This window comes from Lepisma saccharinum, unplaced genomic scaffold (genome assembly GCF_977018435.1).
Source record: "Lepisma saccharinum unplaced genomic scaffold, izLepSacc3.1 HAP1_SCAFFOLD_281, whole genome shotgun sequence".
Taxonomy (NCBI): Eukaryota; Metazoa; Arthropoda; class Insecta; order Zygentoma; family Lepismatidae; genus Lepisma; species Lepisma saccharinum.
In genome coordinates, this window is record NW_028143033.1 from 236,078 (window position 1) to 255,013 (window position 18,936).

The 18,936-nt window shown below is 35.1% G+C and overlaps 1 protein-coding gene across 1 annotated transcript; it reads left to right on the forward strand.

Moving 5' to 3' along the window:
* The first annotated feature begins 16,054 nt into the window (after positions 1-16,054).
* LOC145982653 (uncharacterized) lies at positions 16,055-18,506 on the forward strand. The gene is given in 4 exon segments (XM_083116028.1): positions 16,055-16,515; positions 16,770-16,893; positions 16,979-17,396; positions 17,713-18,506. Coding segments are annotated over 4 exon segments (1,797 nt in total).
* The last annotated feature ends 430 nt before the right edge of the window (positions 18,507-18,936 follow it).

An 18,936-nucleotide genomic window follows, 5' to 3' on the forward strand; every position in this document is an offset into this window, starting at 1 on the left:
GTGATAATTCTGCAGAATTCAAAATTTTTCCTTTGCCATCGTATCTGTCCATTTACACTGCAGAAGCTTTTGCAATACGACAGGCATTGCTTTATGTACAAAATAAGAAGTTAAATTCTGTTCTAATTGCAACCGATTCAGCCTCTGTGCTAAATTCTTTACAGTTTCCATCATGGTCATGTCATACGGAATGGTACATTGTTAACATAAGAATACTCACACTGAAATTAACGAGATTGGGATATGATATCAACTTTATTTGGACACCTGGACATTCTTTAATAGAAGGGAACAATATAGCAGATACTTTGGCAAAATATGCAGCGAATCAAACAATCCAACGGCCGCTTTCAATAAAGATTGTCCGTAGTTTTGGAATCACACACTAGAAAAATACTATTTACTGACTGGCAAAGCTTGTGGACAAATACTGGCACTCAATGCGGTAAGGCCTACTATGCTATACAAGAAAGAATTCCAAAGGAATGTTGGTTTAAACAGATTCAACTCTCCCGGAGTTCCCTCACAACTATAATGCGCTGCAGGTTAAATCACACTATCGCCGCAGCTCACCTTTACAAGAAGAATTTAGTGACTTCACCAGTTTGTTTGTGCAATGAATATACTGCAACTCCAAACCACATTATATTTCAATGCAAACTTTATGAAACTTACAGAGAACCATTTTTACAGGAATTGTACAGGAGTGGACATCAAGCGCCACTGACACTGCCTTGTTTACTGACTTCACCTTCATCCTCGGTAATCTATATTCTTACAAAATATCTTAATAAGTCTAATATAATTCTGTAAAAGTGTAATGAAATTTGGAAAGTATTTATTATGAAAGGAATAATTGTGAGTAAATATTATGTGCATACATGTATATAATACCAATTGATAAATTGTTAACTGGTGCATGGATTTTGTCCACAACCAATAAATATTTTATATATAAAAAAAAAATTATCACATCAATCTGAAGACACGGGAAGCGACGGAATGACAGAGTTGCAATAAGCAGATGTTAAACACCAGAACATAAGAACAGTGCTAGATTAGAATGTGTACTATACGCTGTGAAAAAGCTCATGTGGCAATCACTAGAGACATAAACTGATACACTAAACTTCATAAAATTAAATGTCGAATTTTATATTTTGCTTTTATATTATAAAATATTGAAACAAAAAATTGTATTGATCATTTTAAACATTTTTACTTCATGTTATATATATGTATAATAAGCACCGGACGGTATATTCAATTTGACTAAAGCCAAAAACTGTAAATTTGTTTCAGAAATATTATGGGCCTCACACCAGTTTCTGTGAAGTCACGGGATTAGTTCAGTACGATGAAGATTTAATACACTTTGACCTAACCAACTAAGTCAAGACATTCTTTGTTTTAAAATCCCTTTAATATTAATTATCTGTAGACATGCCAGGTAATGGTAAAATTAAAAATGTAATACTTGATGCAAGCTATTTCTCAGTACAAGGCATACGTTTTAAGAATATCAGCCAGCGTTTCATCAACTCCTAAAAAAGGTAATTTACTTCTAACTTACATAGACGAGCATCGAAATTGTGTCAGGTAAAATAGATGTACATTCTAAACTTGGGAAAAAAATTGAATTCGAGAGTAGTAATAGTGGTAATAATATATTCCTTCTGCGGACGACCTTGTCCAAGGACAAATGATACAATAGCCTATTTTGGTCAAGATTAAGCTATATTTTTACATCTTCTGGTGGATTTAGCCAATTTCTAGGTGAAGTAAATTGTTTAATCATGCTACTAATTGTAAACCCTCGTACTAGGACGATTAATACAATTCTTGTATTAGGGTGATTAATATTAGTAGACTATTTTAGTCAAAATGAAGCTATATTTTTATATCTTCTTGTGGATTTAGCTAATTTCTAGGTGTAGCAAATTGTTTAACCATGCTACGAATACTAAATTCTTCTACTAAGATTCTTTAATATCTAGCTTGGGAATTCTACCCTTAGAATCATGTGACACTCTGTTGATTAGTTGTGAGTGTATTTAACTTATGCTTGGCTAGTTTTACTTTAGAATGGTGCCAAGGTATTTTTTAGATGTGAAAACTACTGATTACTTGATTACTAGTTACTTTCTGTTTTGCTTATACCTAAGGTAGTTTCTTAAATATTATTTCGGTTCCTAATACCTTTTTGGCATCCTAGTCTAGTAAATAAAACAACTAGAATTGTTCTGTGACTCTTTCATTCTTCATATCTATGTATCGTCTATACTTTTGTAAATATGTGCTTTCATATTTATTTCTACTCAAAATACTTTCTTAAATATGATATAAACATCTAAGCTATCATATTTGTTATTACTAAAAATAATTCTTAGATACAAAAAAACTGACTACTTGGTTACCAATGAAAAATAAATACTACTTTTAATACATTCTATTTTTTCATCCTTATTTGCCACAAGTTATTATATAAAAATAATACATTTATACTACTTTTAACAAACCATGTCTTTCATTCTCATTTGCTGTGACTTAACATTTTGATATACCGTCTATTGTTAACCTACACATACTAGTATTGATCCAGTCTGGAATTCCTTGCACATGGTTGTACGCATTTGTATTGATTTTTTAGAGTTTTTTATCTTTTGCGCATCTGTCATTAGTAGAATTCCTTTCTCCAACATGTGTGAACATGTTACCTCAGTGGAATGTTATTCACGAAAATGTTTACTATTTTACTATTTTTGATACACTTAAGCATAGACTTGTGTCTCCAGCAAAATCTATATAAATACAATACCGAAAATAATTTACTATTCTTGATACACTTAAGCAAAGATTAGTTTCTATTTAATTGTTTAAAAGTATTTGGGGTAAATATATTATCTCCAAGTGAAATTGAAATATTGACACCCTCTAGAGTTGTGATATATCCAGAAAAATTTATATATAAATACCAAATAAAAACAATGGTTAATCCTCCTTCTAAAACTGAGTGCCACATTTGTGACCAATTCGTATCTGAGACAAATTTGTCAAAACACTTGGTAATATGCACTGGCCGACCCAAAACTCGTATATTACCAACCCAACCCTGCCCCTATTGTGGAAATCGTATTATCATACCTCATATGCAGACATAAGAAGATGAATTGCAAATCTCAACCATCAACCAGCCAGACTAATCCCAGAAAACGACAATCATATATAGATCCAACAGATGGTCCTAAACCAAAACAAAGTGAATTTTTGACTACATCTAGAGCAACAGCTTTTGGTGGTAGTCTCAATGATTACTTTTTTGAATCTGAGCCACACTGTGATATCAACTATTTCTTGAAGAGCATAAAATCTTCAATAATAGAACTCCTGAGAAATTAACTTAAAAATAAATCTATGAAGTTTTATACTACTCTATCCTCTGAATATGAGATACCTGATGAAACACATCTCATATATCACCATTTTTCCAAGATTCAGCCTCTATATTTGAGTGATATAGATAATTTTAAACAAATTTATGCCCAGCTTATGGAGATATTACTCACAAAACATGAGGAATTTGAATCTAAAGGATCTGTTTGGAAATTATATGGACTTCCGCGTAAACTAAAACTGAAAATAAGTCAATTCTCACCTTTTTCTGCTTCTACTTATGTCCATCTTCCAGTAAATATTCAAAATAAGAAAGCAGTTGTTAATATAAAAAAAAGATAACAAGTGTTTTCTGCGATGTGTCTTGGCAATACTTTACCCAGTTGCTAGGAAAGACAATCCAGAGTTAGTCCATCATTATGTACAGAATGAGACAAAATTTAAGCATGTTATGTCAGGTATCCAATATCCTGTTGCTATATCTGATATAACAAAATTTGAAAAAAAGCAAGAGAACTCTTGGCAATCAATATGTATGCTTATACAGAGAATAATTTTGTATATTCTCTCACAATAAGTAATATCAATAATGATAATGTTACTAAGATTGATTTGTTACTTATTTCACATGACAAATATTTCTATTACTGTCTAATTCGTAATCTTTCCCGTCTGGTTAGAAGTCAAGTAACTAAATATCACAGGGGAATCAAAATTTGTCGTAGGTGTTTGACTACATTTAATAATTGTAAACAACAGAACTATCTTAAATACAATAATCAAGAAATTGCTATCGAGAAACTTAAAAGAAGTTGAGAAATTCAAACAACACAAAGCCCAGTTGGAGCATCCAGCTATAATAATAGCAGATTTTGAAGCATTTCTCAAACCATTTAACTTTTCAGACCCTGATCCTGAAATATCTTCTACGTACTACGATTATCAGCTCCATGAGGTCTCTAGTTATGCTTACGTATTAAAACCTAATGAGCCCTATGTATACAGAGGACCTAATGCTGTCAAACACTTTTTGCAAAAAAAATAAAAATAAAATAAAAGAAGAAGTAAGTAAAATTTGTAAAATATTATCTGTCAAAACCAAGAGTACCATTATCTGCTGCTGAAGAACAATTATATGAGAGCTAATGAAACTTGCCCACAGTGCAATTCATATTTTACAAATGAAAATAAGAAAATTCATCATCATGACTATTTCACAGGACAAAATTTAGGGATTTTATGTAACAGCTGTAATCTCAAAATACAAAGACAAATTGTCGCCATATTCTTTCATTATGGCAGTGGCTATGATTTCCATTATTTAATTAGGCATCTAAGTTATGACACAGAGCATATAGACGTTCTAGTAGAAAATCAAGAAATATACATTAGTGTTATCAAAACAGTAAGGATTTCTGAGAAGAGTACTACTAAGATGAGATTTCTAGACTATGAGATTTCTCTCTGCTGGCCTGGGTGCTCTTGCCAACAAATTATCTTATGAACATTTCAAAATTACAACTAATAGTTTTCCTGGCTTAGGCATAGAACATATTAGACAAAAATTGTTTTTTGCATATGAATATGTGACTGACCATACTAACTTTAATGATGAAACTCTTCCTCCTCTCAAGGAGTTCTACAGCCAACTCAGAGAAGAGAATATTATATATAAAGATTACCATCATGAACAATTAATGTGGAAGAAATTAGGGTGTAAAACACTGGGAGGTTTCCATAATGCCTAGATGTTACAATTCTTGCTAACGAATTTCAAGATTTTAAAACCATTTTCTATGGATATTTATAAATTGGACCCTGACCATTTTTACAGTCTGCCAGGGTTAGCTTGTTCAGTTATGTTGCTAGTAACAAAAATTGAGTTGGAGCTAATTTAAGATGTGGACATGTTTCTTTTTATAGAAAGAGCTATACGTGGGAGCATGGTACAATGCACACAAAAATATGCAAGTATCAACAATATACATATGACAAAAGAATATAATCCAAATGAACCATCTCGCTATATATTCCATGTTGATGTGAATAATTTGTATTATTATTTAATGATACAGAAACTCACCTATGGTGATTTTCAATGGATAGAATCTACATCAATAGACATAGAAAATTTTTATGACACCACTGAGTATGGTTTCTTTGCTGAGGTGGATTTTGTTTCTCCTTATGAGTTGCATAATCTGTTTTCTGATTTGCCAACAGCCCCTGAGTTCAAGTGCCCATCTGAATCAAAAGTTAATAAGCTTTTTATGACTCTTGACCCTGATCAGAGATATGTCATACGCTATAAGAATCTCAAATTTTTAATGGAGAGAAAGTTTCATATTGTGCAAATTAGAAACGTTCTTAGATTCAAGCATTCAGAGTGGTTGAGGCCTTATATTGAAACTAACACAAGACACAGAACACTTCTACTTTAGATTTAGATAAGGATTTAAATAATGGATAATGCTGTATATAGTAAGACCATGGGGAATATTAGGATGCATGTAGATGTAAGACTAGTCTCTGATTCAAAAAAGAGTAATAAATTAGTGGCAGATCGAAAATTTAAATCGAGAACAACATATCATGCAGATTTGTCACTTTTTCAAATAGAGAAGCCATGGTTCAAATTTCGTAATCCTATCTATGTGGGAGCTGCAGATCTGGATATGTCTAAGCTCCACATGTTGCAACTTCACTATGATACAATCACGCATTTTTAATAAGATGACCTTTCTCTTCTGTATATGGACACAGATATTTTTTATATATCGTATCAGGACACCTAATCTGCATGAGCATACAAAACATCCTAAGTTGGTTGATTATTTTGACACTTCTTCATACCCTCCTAATTTTGATATTCATTCCCACAATAAAAAGGTGCCTGGCAAAGTAAAAGATAAAAAGTAATGATATTATTAAGGAATTTATTGGATTACAAGCAAAGATATATGCAATTAGATCAGTAAAAGATATTATCAAAAAGCCAATGAAGTAGGTAGAACCACAGTAGAGAATAAACCCTAGTTTGATGATTAATACAACTGTCTCAGAACAAAGTCTCCCAAACAAAAGTACGGAAAGGAATTCAAAGTGTTGATCACATATTAAACACGAACAAAATAAGAAAAAATGCCCAGGATTCAAAGGATGACAAGAGACAGATTCTCTTATGTGAAATATTATACAGAACAATGAGGTTACTATTGCGTAGGAGATGACAACCAATGTAATATTTGCCAATAAACATAGCAATGAATCTCTTTGGATTTAGAAAACAACCTATGGAAGTGCCTGTTCAGATAGTCTCACCAAATCTCACTAATCTCTTGTTTAAACTAAATGGACTACTAATTATCAACTTGAACAATATCCTAACAGAATATAATGATGATACTGGTAATTTTTTTATATTTTTAATAACTTTCTAAATTATTATAAATTCCCCATTGGTGAGAAACTGCAATTTACAATAAATCCTGAGAACAAGGGTGAGATAAAAATATTTACTGGGAGTAATATCTATCGTATTAAATATGATAAAATGAATACTGTCACTTCATATGATATATCTGCAAATGATTGTCTGTATACAGAGTTGCTAGGAGATTATGATAAAGTTATACCTTTGTTTTGGAGTTGAAAATTACCTATAATATAATAAATAACCATCACCACAAAAACTAATGATATTTTTGGTCAAACAACAAATATAAAATACGCGATGATAAAAAATTGTCTATTTTTTTTGTTGAAACTGGTGACCAATTATTATTTGAAGTTAAACACTTGTACCCTGAAGATCACCCCTTTTATGTAATCTTCTCTAGACAAGATATAGTTAATGAACTACACAGACCAGCTCCTCGTAACTACAAACGACTATTTGTGGTAACAAAAGGAATTGATTATTTGTGGCAGGCTGATTTGATTGAAATGAACACAGGAAATTTGAAAAATCTGAATAAGATAAATCATGGTTTTAAGTATTTGCTTACTGTAATAAACACTTTTAGTAAATATGCTTGTGCTGTTCCTCTGAAATCTAAAACAGGAACTTGTGTCACTCAGGTCTTTAAGTCTATTTTTTAACAAGGCAGAATACCTCGTCACCTACATACAGACAGAGGAAACGAATTTTAAAATTTAAGATTCACCAAATTAATGGTCCAACATGATATTAGACATAATTTTACGTACAGTAATTTGAAAGCTAGCATAATTCAGAGATTCAACTGGACATTAAAAAATCATATGTGGAAACAGTTTTTTGCAGGGTAACTAACTATAAGTGGGTAACAATTTCATCTGATCTTGTTCATAATTACAATAACTCTATACATAGAACCATACGTATGAAGCCTGCTGAAATAACTAAATCCGACGAATTACAATTGATTTCTACTGTTTACTGACCTAAATATCAACACACAACCAAGAAACCTAAGTACAAAATAGGAGATCAAGTAAGAGTTAGCAAATTGAAACACCATTTTGAAAAAGGTTTTACTAAAAATTGGAGTACAGAGTTGTTCACTGTGGTTAAAATCTTTCCAGGGAACAGGTATACATATATAATAAAAGGCAATTGCAATGAAGTATTGAAAGGAAGCATTTATGAAGAAGAAATTAGCAAAAATGAATACAAAGTATTGCGTGGAAAAAACAAAAAGTTATTAGTGAAATGGCTGGGATGTCACAAAAAAAGTTGGATTACCACAGACCAAATAATTCTATGACAACAACATGAAATGCGGTAAGACGTTTGGCTGATTTACTAGAAACTAGAAAGATAGATGGTAAGTTGCTACATAGCAAAAAAAACTACACAACTAGTAGATTTTTGTTTCCTTGGTTAGACTGGAAGAACAGACACTTGTATATTTTCTGAAAAAGTTTGGAATAGCAGCAGCTCATGAAACGTCATGAAGGACTGGGCATGGCTACCTTTAAATCAGAAATGAAACCACTTGACAATTGTCTTGAAAACTCAGTTGTAGTTTTTGATGATGTAATTTGAGAAAATCAAAATAAAGTACGTATTTTTTTACTCAGTGTCGTAACAGGGGAATAGGCTGTTTTTATCTGGCTCAGACATATTTTAAGATTCCCAAACAGTTACTTCGTGATAATACAAATGTAGTTAGTCGGTTTCGTCAGGACCAAACTAATCTTAAACATGTATATAATGACTATGTAGGATGAGATTTAAACTACAGTCAATTTTCAAAATTCTGTTCTTCCTGCTGGAACAAAGATTATTTTGGATTTGCCACAATTGATATGACTCAAAAACCAAACAATGGAAAATATAGACACAAAATTAAAGATTTTATAAATGTTGAGTCATTATAAAATATGTTATGACGTTATAAATAACCTATAAACAAAAATGACAAAACGTACATTTGAAGACAATTTGAATTTACGTGACAATCTGGCTAAAATATATAAAGGCTGGAAATCTGAGAATAGAGGATACCCTGAACAACACAAACGTAAAGATCAACGAATTATTGACGCTATCAGTGGTCTTGGTAGAAATATTAAGGGTGTCACAGAACAAAATAAGAATCTCATAAATTAGCTAGTGCCTCTTGCTGCTAGAAATTACGCAGATTTATCTCCTACACCCCTATCCAGTATTCATACTTCTTTAGTACTCCAACAGTCACCTACTAAGGCCATAGGAGATTCAGAAAAAAATGAATTAGGTCCCTTGGCAAGAGATTACATGAGTGCTGAGAAATTTGACAAAGATGAAGGGTTTGGATTATATCCAACGATGCAGCCTAATGAGGGTGAAGTTTGGAAATTTGGAAAATCTAGAGTTACATTTCAAAGAGATGACGTAAAAGTAAATATGGATGGAAGAAATAGCTGGTCTAGATATCCTGGCACTGTGGGACTGTGGGAACTCATCACAAAATAATATCCTAGAGATTATACATATGAAGATGACCAGAGTTACTCAGAAATTTTAATACTGTCTGATGCTCTATACCAAAACAATGATGCTAGTCAGAATATAGTTAAATCTAACAGTGGACACAAACAAAAATTTGATTAAACCTATAGGGAACCAATTTAAAACTTGTAGTGGGATTAAACACTACAATTCTTTACCCAAAGAGTTTGTGTGGGTGGATGATATGAGAAAACTCATACATAGTTTGTTGGTCATAACAGAAGAAGAAAATTCTGGCAATAATAATTTCCATAATGCAAAATAGGCATTTAGGATATGATTAGTGCTAAACTAGCCAATTTTATTGTAAATGACAGTAAAAGCATAGGATACTTAATTAAAATTATTAATACTCTACCTCCCAAATTCTGGAAGGGTCAGGGTTTAGTTAATAACATTATTAACAAACTTCCTTTCGAAATGCACTTACCTGGTTACCAATGCTATTGTCCAGGGACAAGACTAAAATAAAGACTTGAGAAAAAAAACAAAGGAATAAATCTTCTGGATACAGCTTGTAAAGACCATGACATTGCCTACAATAATCACAATGACCTTAGTGTTCGTCATAAGGCTGATAAATAATTGGAACAAGTAGCATTTTGAAGAATAATCAGCAAAGATGCTTCATTAGGTGAAAAAACAGCAGCATTAAGTACAACCATTTTCATGAATACAAAACAAAAATTAGGGTGGGGACTATAATTCTAAATATATATATAAATACCCATTATGATGAAGCCTAAGGCTATTGTATACCAAGTACCTCCTTCAGATATAAAATCTCTAGGATCATTAGACAATCTCCTCACCAAAAAACAACTGCAGAAGATGAAATCGTGTTTAAATAGAGGTTATGGAATGAAATTAACACTTAGAACACCTCAGTTGAAAAGATTGCAGAGTTCTAGAAAAAAGAAACACACTGGTGGTTTCATATTCAGTATTCCAGATTTTTTAGCACCTCTAGGTGCTCTGGGGAGTCTAGCAGGAGGTAGTGCAGCTACAGCAAAAACAGTAATTGACGCAAAGAAGAACAAAGCTAAACTAGATGAGCAAAAACGCCATAATCTGGCAATGGAGAAGAAAGGCAGGGTATTAATGCTTTGAGAAATATACAAAAAATAAATACAACCAATATCCAACTATGATATTGAAAATATGATTAAATTACTGAAATTTAAATACTTTCTTACCCATCATCAAATATCAAGGCACCCACTGGATTCGTTATAACAAACGAGCTAAGATGGCTTTTGTTTTTTATCCTTTTGGTTGAATACCATCATCAAGCTTAGTTAGTTATCTTAATACTTCTAATCTTTAATATAGTGACGAGAGTATCCAGAGTTTTGAGGTTGTAAATTGTGGCTACCTATGTGTTTCTATGCTTGCCTACCTATCTCAAATAAATAAACCAACAATTGAATATTACCAGAGAGCACTGTGGCACCTGAAGTATCATGGGAGTATTCCATCTCACTAGTGAGACTTCAATGCTAAAACTTAGCTTACACAATGATATTATACTAAATCCATAGCTCTACGTGCTTTCTAAAGTATGTTCCTTGTTCCTAATATCACAGAACACAATAATAGGGTTGCAGTGGGAAATAAAAAATTACTATTACTCCTGGTTAGTATAATCTATCAACGTTACAAGCTCATCTATCTAGAGGAGTGACTATCACAAAATGTTGTTACACACAGAGTAGAATTAGATTCTGCAGCTGAAATAGTTGATCTACGTAGAGTCGAATTACTTTCGGAACATCTCCAGTAGACTACGCGAGTCTGTCTAGCGAGCCTAGTGAACGCGTATAGCCTGACAAGGGAGTTCAGCGATAGGTTCTGGGTTAGATGACGTCAGTGGAAAGGAGGTTTGAGGGTTACTTTTCTCAGGGCAGCTAATAACAATAATGCACTCATGCGTTATAGTACTTTGAATCCTGATGGTACAACATTACCCAACACCTTACCTGAAACAGCCAAGTGTATCATCGAGACCATCGAGCTAAGAATACCAGTAGTAGAATATGAAACTAATTATGCCCTCAAATACAAAGCAAATATTCTAATATCTACAAATGCCTATTGGATTTCACACTTACCAGTGTGTCCAAAAACTAGCCTCTGGTGGACATTATGAACAGTCAAGAGAAATATTCTAGCAAATTTGATGATTGCAAGATTAAAAATATTTATCTTAAAAATGGACGTAATGAGATTTTCCCTAGTGAAAATTATAATCTAGATATAGCACAAGATGATTTTCTTAAATTATATGAGGCTTAAACTCCTTACAAGAGAGTAACTGAAGGAAACACAGATGTATACTACACTCCTTGTAAATTCAAGGCACACAGACCAATGTATGTTATTAACACATCAAAAAGAAAACAAGTGGTATTCAATGATAGAACTAATATCAAGATTGTGTGTGAATTCAATGAGCCTCTGCACGTCAACACTTTATGTAGTATGATTCTTATTGCAGAGAAGACTTTTGTTTATGATGTGAAGAATGAGAGTCACAGAACAATTTCAGTTGTTTAATTTACTAGACTAGACTAAACTAGTCTTTCACACAGGATGCCACAAGAGTATTAGTAACCAAAATAATATTTAAGAAACTACCTTAGATATAAGCAAAGCTGAAAATAACTAGTAATCAAGTACTCAGTAGTTTTCATACCTAAGAAACTACCTTGGCACCATTCTCAAATAAAACTAGCCAAGCATAAGTTAAATACACTCAGAACTAATAAACAGATTGGAACATTACTGTAAGGGCCCAAGCTAGATTCAAGAATCTTAGTAGAAGAATTTAGAATTCGTAGCATGGTTAAACAATTTGCTACACCTAGAAATTAGTTAAATCCACCAGAAGATATAAAAATATAGCTTAATTTTGACTAAATAGTCTACTAATATTAATCACCCTAATACAAGAAGTGTATTAATCACCCTCATACGAGGGTTTTAGAAATCGTAGCATGGGTAGACAATTTGCTACACCTAGAAATTAGCTAAATCCACCAAAATATGTAAAAATATAGCTTAACTTTGGCCAAAATAGGCTATGGTATCAATTGGCCTTGGACAAGGTCGTCCGCAGAAGGAATATATTACTACTACTAGTAATTAATGCATTGAGAATATTTATATTTGTTTTTCTTTCAAGTTCACTTTATGCACATATAAACTAATCGGGAGTGGATCTAGAGTTTAAAGTAGGATCCAAACCACTCTGCGCCTTCACCAACTATTAATTCAATGTGTAGATGCAACTTTAAATACAATTTATTAAAAGTAAATGTTGTTCTTGTACATGTTACATTTTGAACAGGTTAGGATAAAAACATCTCACTTTGTTACACTTTAATGCGGAGCATCAATGATAATAAAGCAAATATGTTACACGAAATGCAATGGCATTGTGCAAAGTTATGAATCATTATTCTTTAAATAACAAATTTTCACATTAACACCTTGTCTACAGATTTTCCTTCTTAAATTTCCACAAAGATTAAATGCTTCTTTGAGATACACATTTTTCATATAGTTAATTAATTGAATCGCAATATGAAAATTATTCTGCTGTTTTTGATATGGAAATATTCTACAAAGAGATAATATTGAGTAAAATGGTACAAAACTATAAAAAAAAATCACAATATTCTTTTCTCGTGTTAAATAAAGGAATATTAATTGTAACATTGTCGACATTGTAATCAACATGTTCAATCAGCTAATTTTATAATGGCTGAACTCAAAAATGTTTGCATTAACAGGTAACTGAGATTTGTATTACATACAACGGACAGATCTACTTTACCGCTGAACAAATAAATTTACACGAACTGATTTTCGAACTATTTGCTCATTCAAATACGTAGATGTATTTCCCCAAACCATAGGATCAGTGTTGTGACCTCAGCAACCTTTCTTAGCATCGCAGATTTAGACCTGTAGTATCTCGAAGGATTTTTTCTTATAAAGAAGAAAACATCTTACATCAGGAAATATTCATTTGTGTACTCGATTTCATGTGTTCAGTTTTTGGCATGGTTTACTATCTGCATAGTGCATCATTAGCGGATAGATTTGGAATTTGTTTCATGCATAAGTTCACCTCTTACCGTGGTTACATCATCACGAATTGACCCAACCTCTATACTTCAAATAACCTTGGTTATAACTGCTTCTTATTATCTCTCAGAATATGGTTATCCTTTTCGGTAAGTGAAAAATGATGTGTATATATACTTGTTGCACTGTGATCCGATATTTGTAATAGCTTAGATAGGTCTGTCAGCATGTGCATCCATTTTACGTTTCGGTTTGTAGATATTGCATTTTAGTCTTATATAATAATATACGGAATAATTATTTAGAATCCTAATTGCATGAAGTGGTTTCCTTCCATTTATGGGTTTTAGGTTGACAGTGCTGCTTATTAGGCTCTGAAATACGCGACGTTGTCAAACATTCCACTACGAGTGAGGTACGCTCGAGCGTGGGAGACTCGAACGAGTTTCAGCGAGCAAAAGTGGTCCTATGCAGTACCCTAGCTTACAATATAAAGTATGTCAGTATATATGTCCCTAAAGTCTAGTTTCCATTACAGTCAAACAAACCTCTGAAGTCCATGACACAGAGAAGGGTGTATCTTTATCTTGCAAAATGTTTTACAGCTCAAAAAGTGTTTTTTGTACGTAAGTGAACCTCAACGTGTACACGCTGGTAGCCGTCTGAATATCAAAGCGATATTCCACTTCTACCTATACACGTTGCAGGAAATGGTTTCACAGTGGAACAAGATCTGGAACAGGGATTTGGTATGCACAATCCTTGACGTACACCCAAATGAAAAAAAAAACTCCCAGTAGATTGCGGGGGCTAGGCCATTCGTCTGTCACGGCTGGTTTGTGTAGTATAATCGATTAAAACATATCCTTTCTAAAGAAAGTTCAGTTTACGGTAACAATTTCATGAAATCAATAAGAATTTTGACAAAACAAACTGAATGTTCAGAAAAACGGCATTGCCATTATTATTACTAATTTTTCTTTTCTTTTCAGGTGTTAGTGATCGTCAGCGGTTGTTGGAAAGCTGAATAGAAGATGGAGGAGAAGTTCATTTTCTGCTTTGAAGGCGGGATGGTGGACATTGACAGTGTCAATGTGACAAGAGGGTTAGAGACTTTGAGGAATCTCAGTACAAAGAGAAAAGATGGGATTGGGGAAAAAATTGAGAACATTAGTCATGTACAGTGCAGAAAACGTTATACCAGACATGGAAATTACGTTCCAGTGTCTCTACCTGTAGGAACAAATGCAACAAAACCTCAGAAGTGACCTACATCCCTTCGACTTTAAAACGTGCTGTTTTTATTGCGGGGAGACGGTTAATAAGGAAGCTTGCAACAAGCACCCACATCTCCACCCACAAATATGCCAAGTGGAAACTCCACAAAAAATGTCAAGTATTCGGAGTATGTGCGCAAATAGGTGCGACAAGTGGGGGGAAATAGTTCTAAATCGCATTAATAGCGAATGTGACCTGATTGCGGCAGAAGCGCAATATCATAAAAACTGTGATGCACGATTTTCAATCGTTGGTTCAAGTATGCAAGGCGAGCCATCTGTAAATGTGGTCGGTCCATCTGAAAATGTGGTCGGAAGAACTGTTGACGAGTCCAAGTTAGAGGCTTTCAATAAATTATACAACTTCCTGGATGACAACGATGACTGCCAGTACCTGCTGTCTGACCTTATGGAGATGCTCTTAAAGTTCAGTACCGACAGTGACAAGTTATACAGTGAAAAGCGTGTTTCTTCATAGGCGTTTCCGATCAAAACATCTAATTAACCTTCTGCATAATTTAGGGTGCTCTGTTTCCTACACTGAAATCTGTAAGTATGAAACTTCCGTGACAATGAACACTTCAAGTGAAGTTCAGGAACATGGATTTGTGCAGTTTGTCTGTGATAATGCTGATCATAACACTGGAACTGTGGATGGACATGGAACCTTTCATGTGATGGGAGGAGTGCAGTGTGTGACGCCTTCTGCATCTGTTCAGACGAGTTCTCGTGTTCCACTACCGAAGATTATACCAACGGCAACTGTTGTTGGAAAGTTTGGCTTCATCCCAATCTTCACTCACGACCGGCCCAAGAACCATGGATTGAATCGCCTGGTAATGGAAGACGTCTTCTCCCTGGAATTGTGGCCGATGGATGCAGAAATCGGAACCTCATACCAATGGATTTGGATGGCGGGTCCAAAGCCAGCTGAAGAACTTCATACGGGATGGAGTGGTTTTATGGAGATTGCCACAGGAAAAAGATCCTACGAAAAGTCAGCAGTGATACTCTTGCCCTTCGTCAATCTTCAACCTTCTAACCCCACCTCAATTAACACCTGTCTCGTTTCACGGTAGAAGAATGCAGGAAGCGGCAACAAAGGTGCATTGTGACATTTGATCAGCCACTTTTCATTAAAGCCATGGATATAGTCTATCAGGCAGACGAAACTGATGAGCTGTCCAAGGTAATCGTGAGATTAGGTGGATTTCATTTCTTTATAAGTTACATGGGTGCGGTGGACAAAATCATGGGTGGCAGTGGTATGGAAGAAATGGGGGGTGAGGTATTTGCCAAGAACGCTGTTGTCCACATGGCTAATGGACATGCTTATGCTTGAGCATTACGAGCTCATTCACTGTCTCAGGCAGCTATCGCTCATTTGATTTTGGAGTGTTGTGAGGAAGGCGGACTTTTGATCAGCTCTGACGTCCAAACTCTCAGGGGAATTCACAGTGAGGTGTTAAACTTGTCCTCCTCCGCAGAATCTTTCCTATCCAAAGTCAAACCTTTACTGAGTGCTGTATCCAGTGAGATTAAGACACTTCAAGAAAAAAGTCGTACTGCTAAATTATGGCTGCAGTATTTCAAGCAAGTTTATATAATGCATGACTCGGTGAGAGCGGAAGGAACAGGCGACTGGAACCTTCAACTCTTCTCCGTTCAAAGCATGTTAGTTCACCTCCATGCAGCTGGCCACATTCATTACGCTAAATCAGCCCACCTCTACCTCCAGAATATGTTTAAACATAAGAATACTTTGTCGGATCAAGAGTTTGAACGTTTTGTGAGTCAGGGTTATTTTACAGTTCGGCGATCGAATAAGTTTTGGTGCGACGTGACCATAGAGCAGGTCTTAATGCGATCTATGAAGGTTAGCGGTGGCTTGACACAAGGCCAAAATATGTCTGATAGCTTTGTAGAGCTTTGGATTTGCACCATGCCAGGAAGTCTCCAGGTGATGGAAGCAGTGGAAGCTTTCGCAGGAGTGACAGGTGAATCCTCCTAAAAGCACATTTCTTTTCAAGATCGTGGCAGACTCGAGATACCAGTGATTTGAGAAAATATTTAGTTTGGCTGAATCAACATTCGCCTTTCAACAAATCCAAAGAGCTCATTTCCCTGTCTTCAGGAATTATTGCCGATGATAGAGTAAATTGTGACTCAGCCGAGGAGCTAGGCGAAAATGCTGTCAAAGGAATCATGGGAAAAAATATTTGCAAATGTGACTTTGAAGAGGAAGGAGCAAGTGTTCACACTGGCTGTTATGGGAAATACTATAACAATTGATAAGGATCCTGTAGTTGTCAACCCTAACCAACTGTTCCACCGCATCGCGTGCGTTGTAAGAAGTGTGGACGACCTTGAAGACTGTCTACAGTATGAATTGTCACCTTACCCCCAGTCTTTGTTCGACGCCGTTGGTCTTCACGCGGGAACAAAATCAAGCATTATTAAATTCACCGACAAGATGTGCATGATTAGCAATGGATTGCCGGAAAACCCAAGCTATGTTCTCGACGTTGGGGATATTTTGCACAGAGTACATTGGCCCCGTCCAGCAATGTATGGTGATGTGTTCAATGCCTACTTAGATTGGGTCAACCGAAATTACGGAACAAATGTCATCGTAGTATTTGACGGATATGAACCAAGTACGAACGATGCAGTGCATATGCGACGAGCTGTAGGGAAATCAGCTGCGAGGGTTGATGTAACTCCATCCAACCCCGTGACAATTGCACAAAATAATTTCTTATCAAACGTTGAGAATAAAAGAATTTTTTTGAAACTCCTTAGCACAGAATTCCAGAAAGCAAAGTTTCCAGTTTTCCAGGCCCGTAGTGAAGCTGATGTTTTGGTTGTTGAAACGGCGAAAAAAGAAGCGGAGTCAGGACGATCAGCTGTTGTAGTTGGCGCGGACTCAGATCGATATACTTGTACTCATTGCTGCCTTGACGCAACCCCCAGGTGCCGTGTACATGTTAGTTCCGGGAAATTCTACAACCGCTAGAAAAGTTTACTTCAGCAGAGAATTACACGAAGGCCTTGGTAACATGACGAAACACCTACTTTTCCTACACGCTTTTATGGGATGTGACACCACCTCTGCTTTGTACAGAAGAGGTCCAATTTCAGGCTTCAACAAGCTGCAAAATAACCGTGAACTACAGAAAGTTGTGGAAATATTTAACAACCCAAACGCGTCGCAGGATTGTGTTTAAGCTGCAGGAGAGCAATTCTTCGTCCATTTGGATTTAGGTAAATGTTCAGAGGGACTTGACAAAACCAGATACAAGAAATATGGCCAGACCGTTGGTAAAAAACCTCCAAACTACGTTATGGATCTTGCGAGCCTTCCTCCTACTTCAGCTGCCGCCCGCCAGCATAGTCTAAGAGTATATAACCAAGTCCAGGCGTGGAAAGGTAACGTCTTTTCAGCTAAAGATTGGAGCTGGACCATCGAACAGGGACATCATAAGCCTGTCACATCCACTTTACCCCCGGCGCCAGACAACCTGCTGCATCTCGTGCGTTGTGGGTGCAAAGGAGACTGCTCCCGAAATTGTGAGTGCAAGCGAAGTGGGCTGACATGCAATACAATGTGCAGCGAATGTGCGGGAGAGTATTGCTTCAATCGGAATATTCTGGATTCCGAGGATGAAGACCATATCGAAGGCAACTGCGATACCGAGGGTCATGTCGAAGCCAAACGTACCAGCGCCTCCAACAGAGGAGATTATGCAAAACGAAGACGAGTTTAATGAAAGACGGAAATTTGTCAGACATATTAAACACTACCTGTTTATGTATACGTGTTCATTTTTAATTTTGAAATGTTTCCAAACAAATTCTACAATTCTTTACTGAAAAAAATATGTTTTTGTATGTTTTCAAACCTGTTTTATGCAATAATATGTTAATAAATTTATATCAACTCTCTATTTTACATTTTTTTCAGTAATAAGTTTCTTCTTCCAAAAGTGAAACATTTGGCACCAACAGCACCTCCCTATGATTGTCCATTACTGAGTTATCGCATTTTTTTTAAACATCCAAGATGGTGGCCGTTTATTCAAAATTTAAGGGTGTTCCCCATGCAGGATTTCTTGGGATTTTTCTGGGAAAGTACAGGGGGACCTAAAGAACGTATTTCAGAAGGAATCAGCTTTCTAATAATTATTTCCGTCTCCA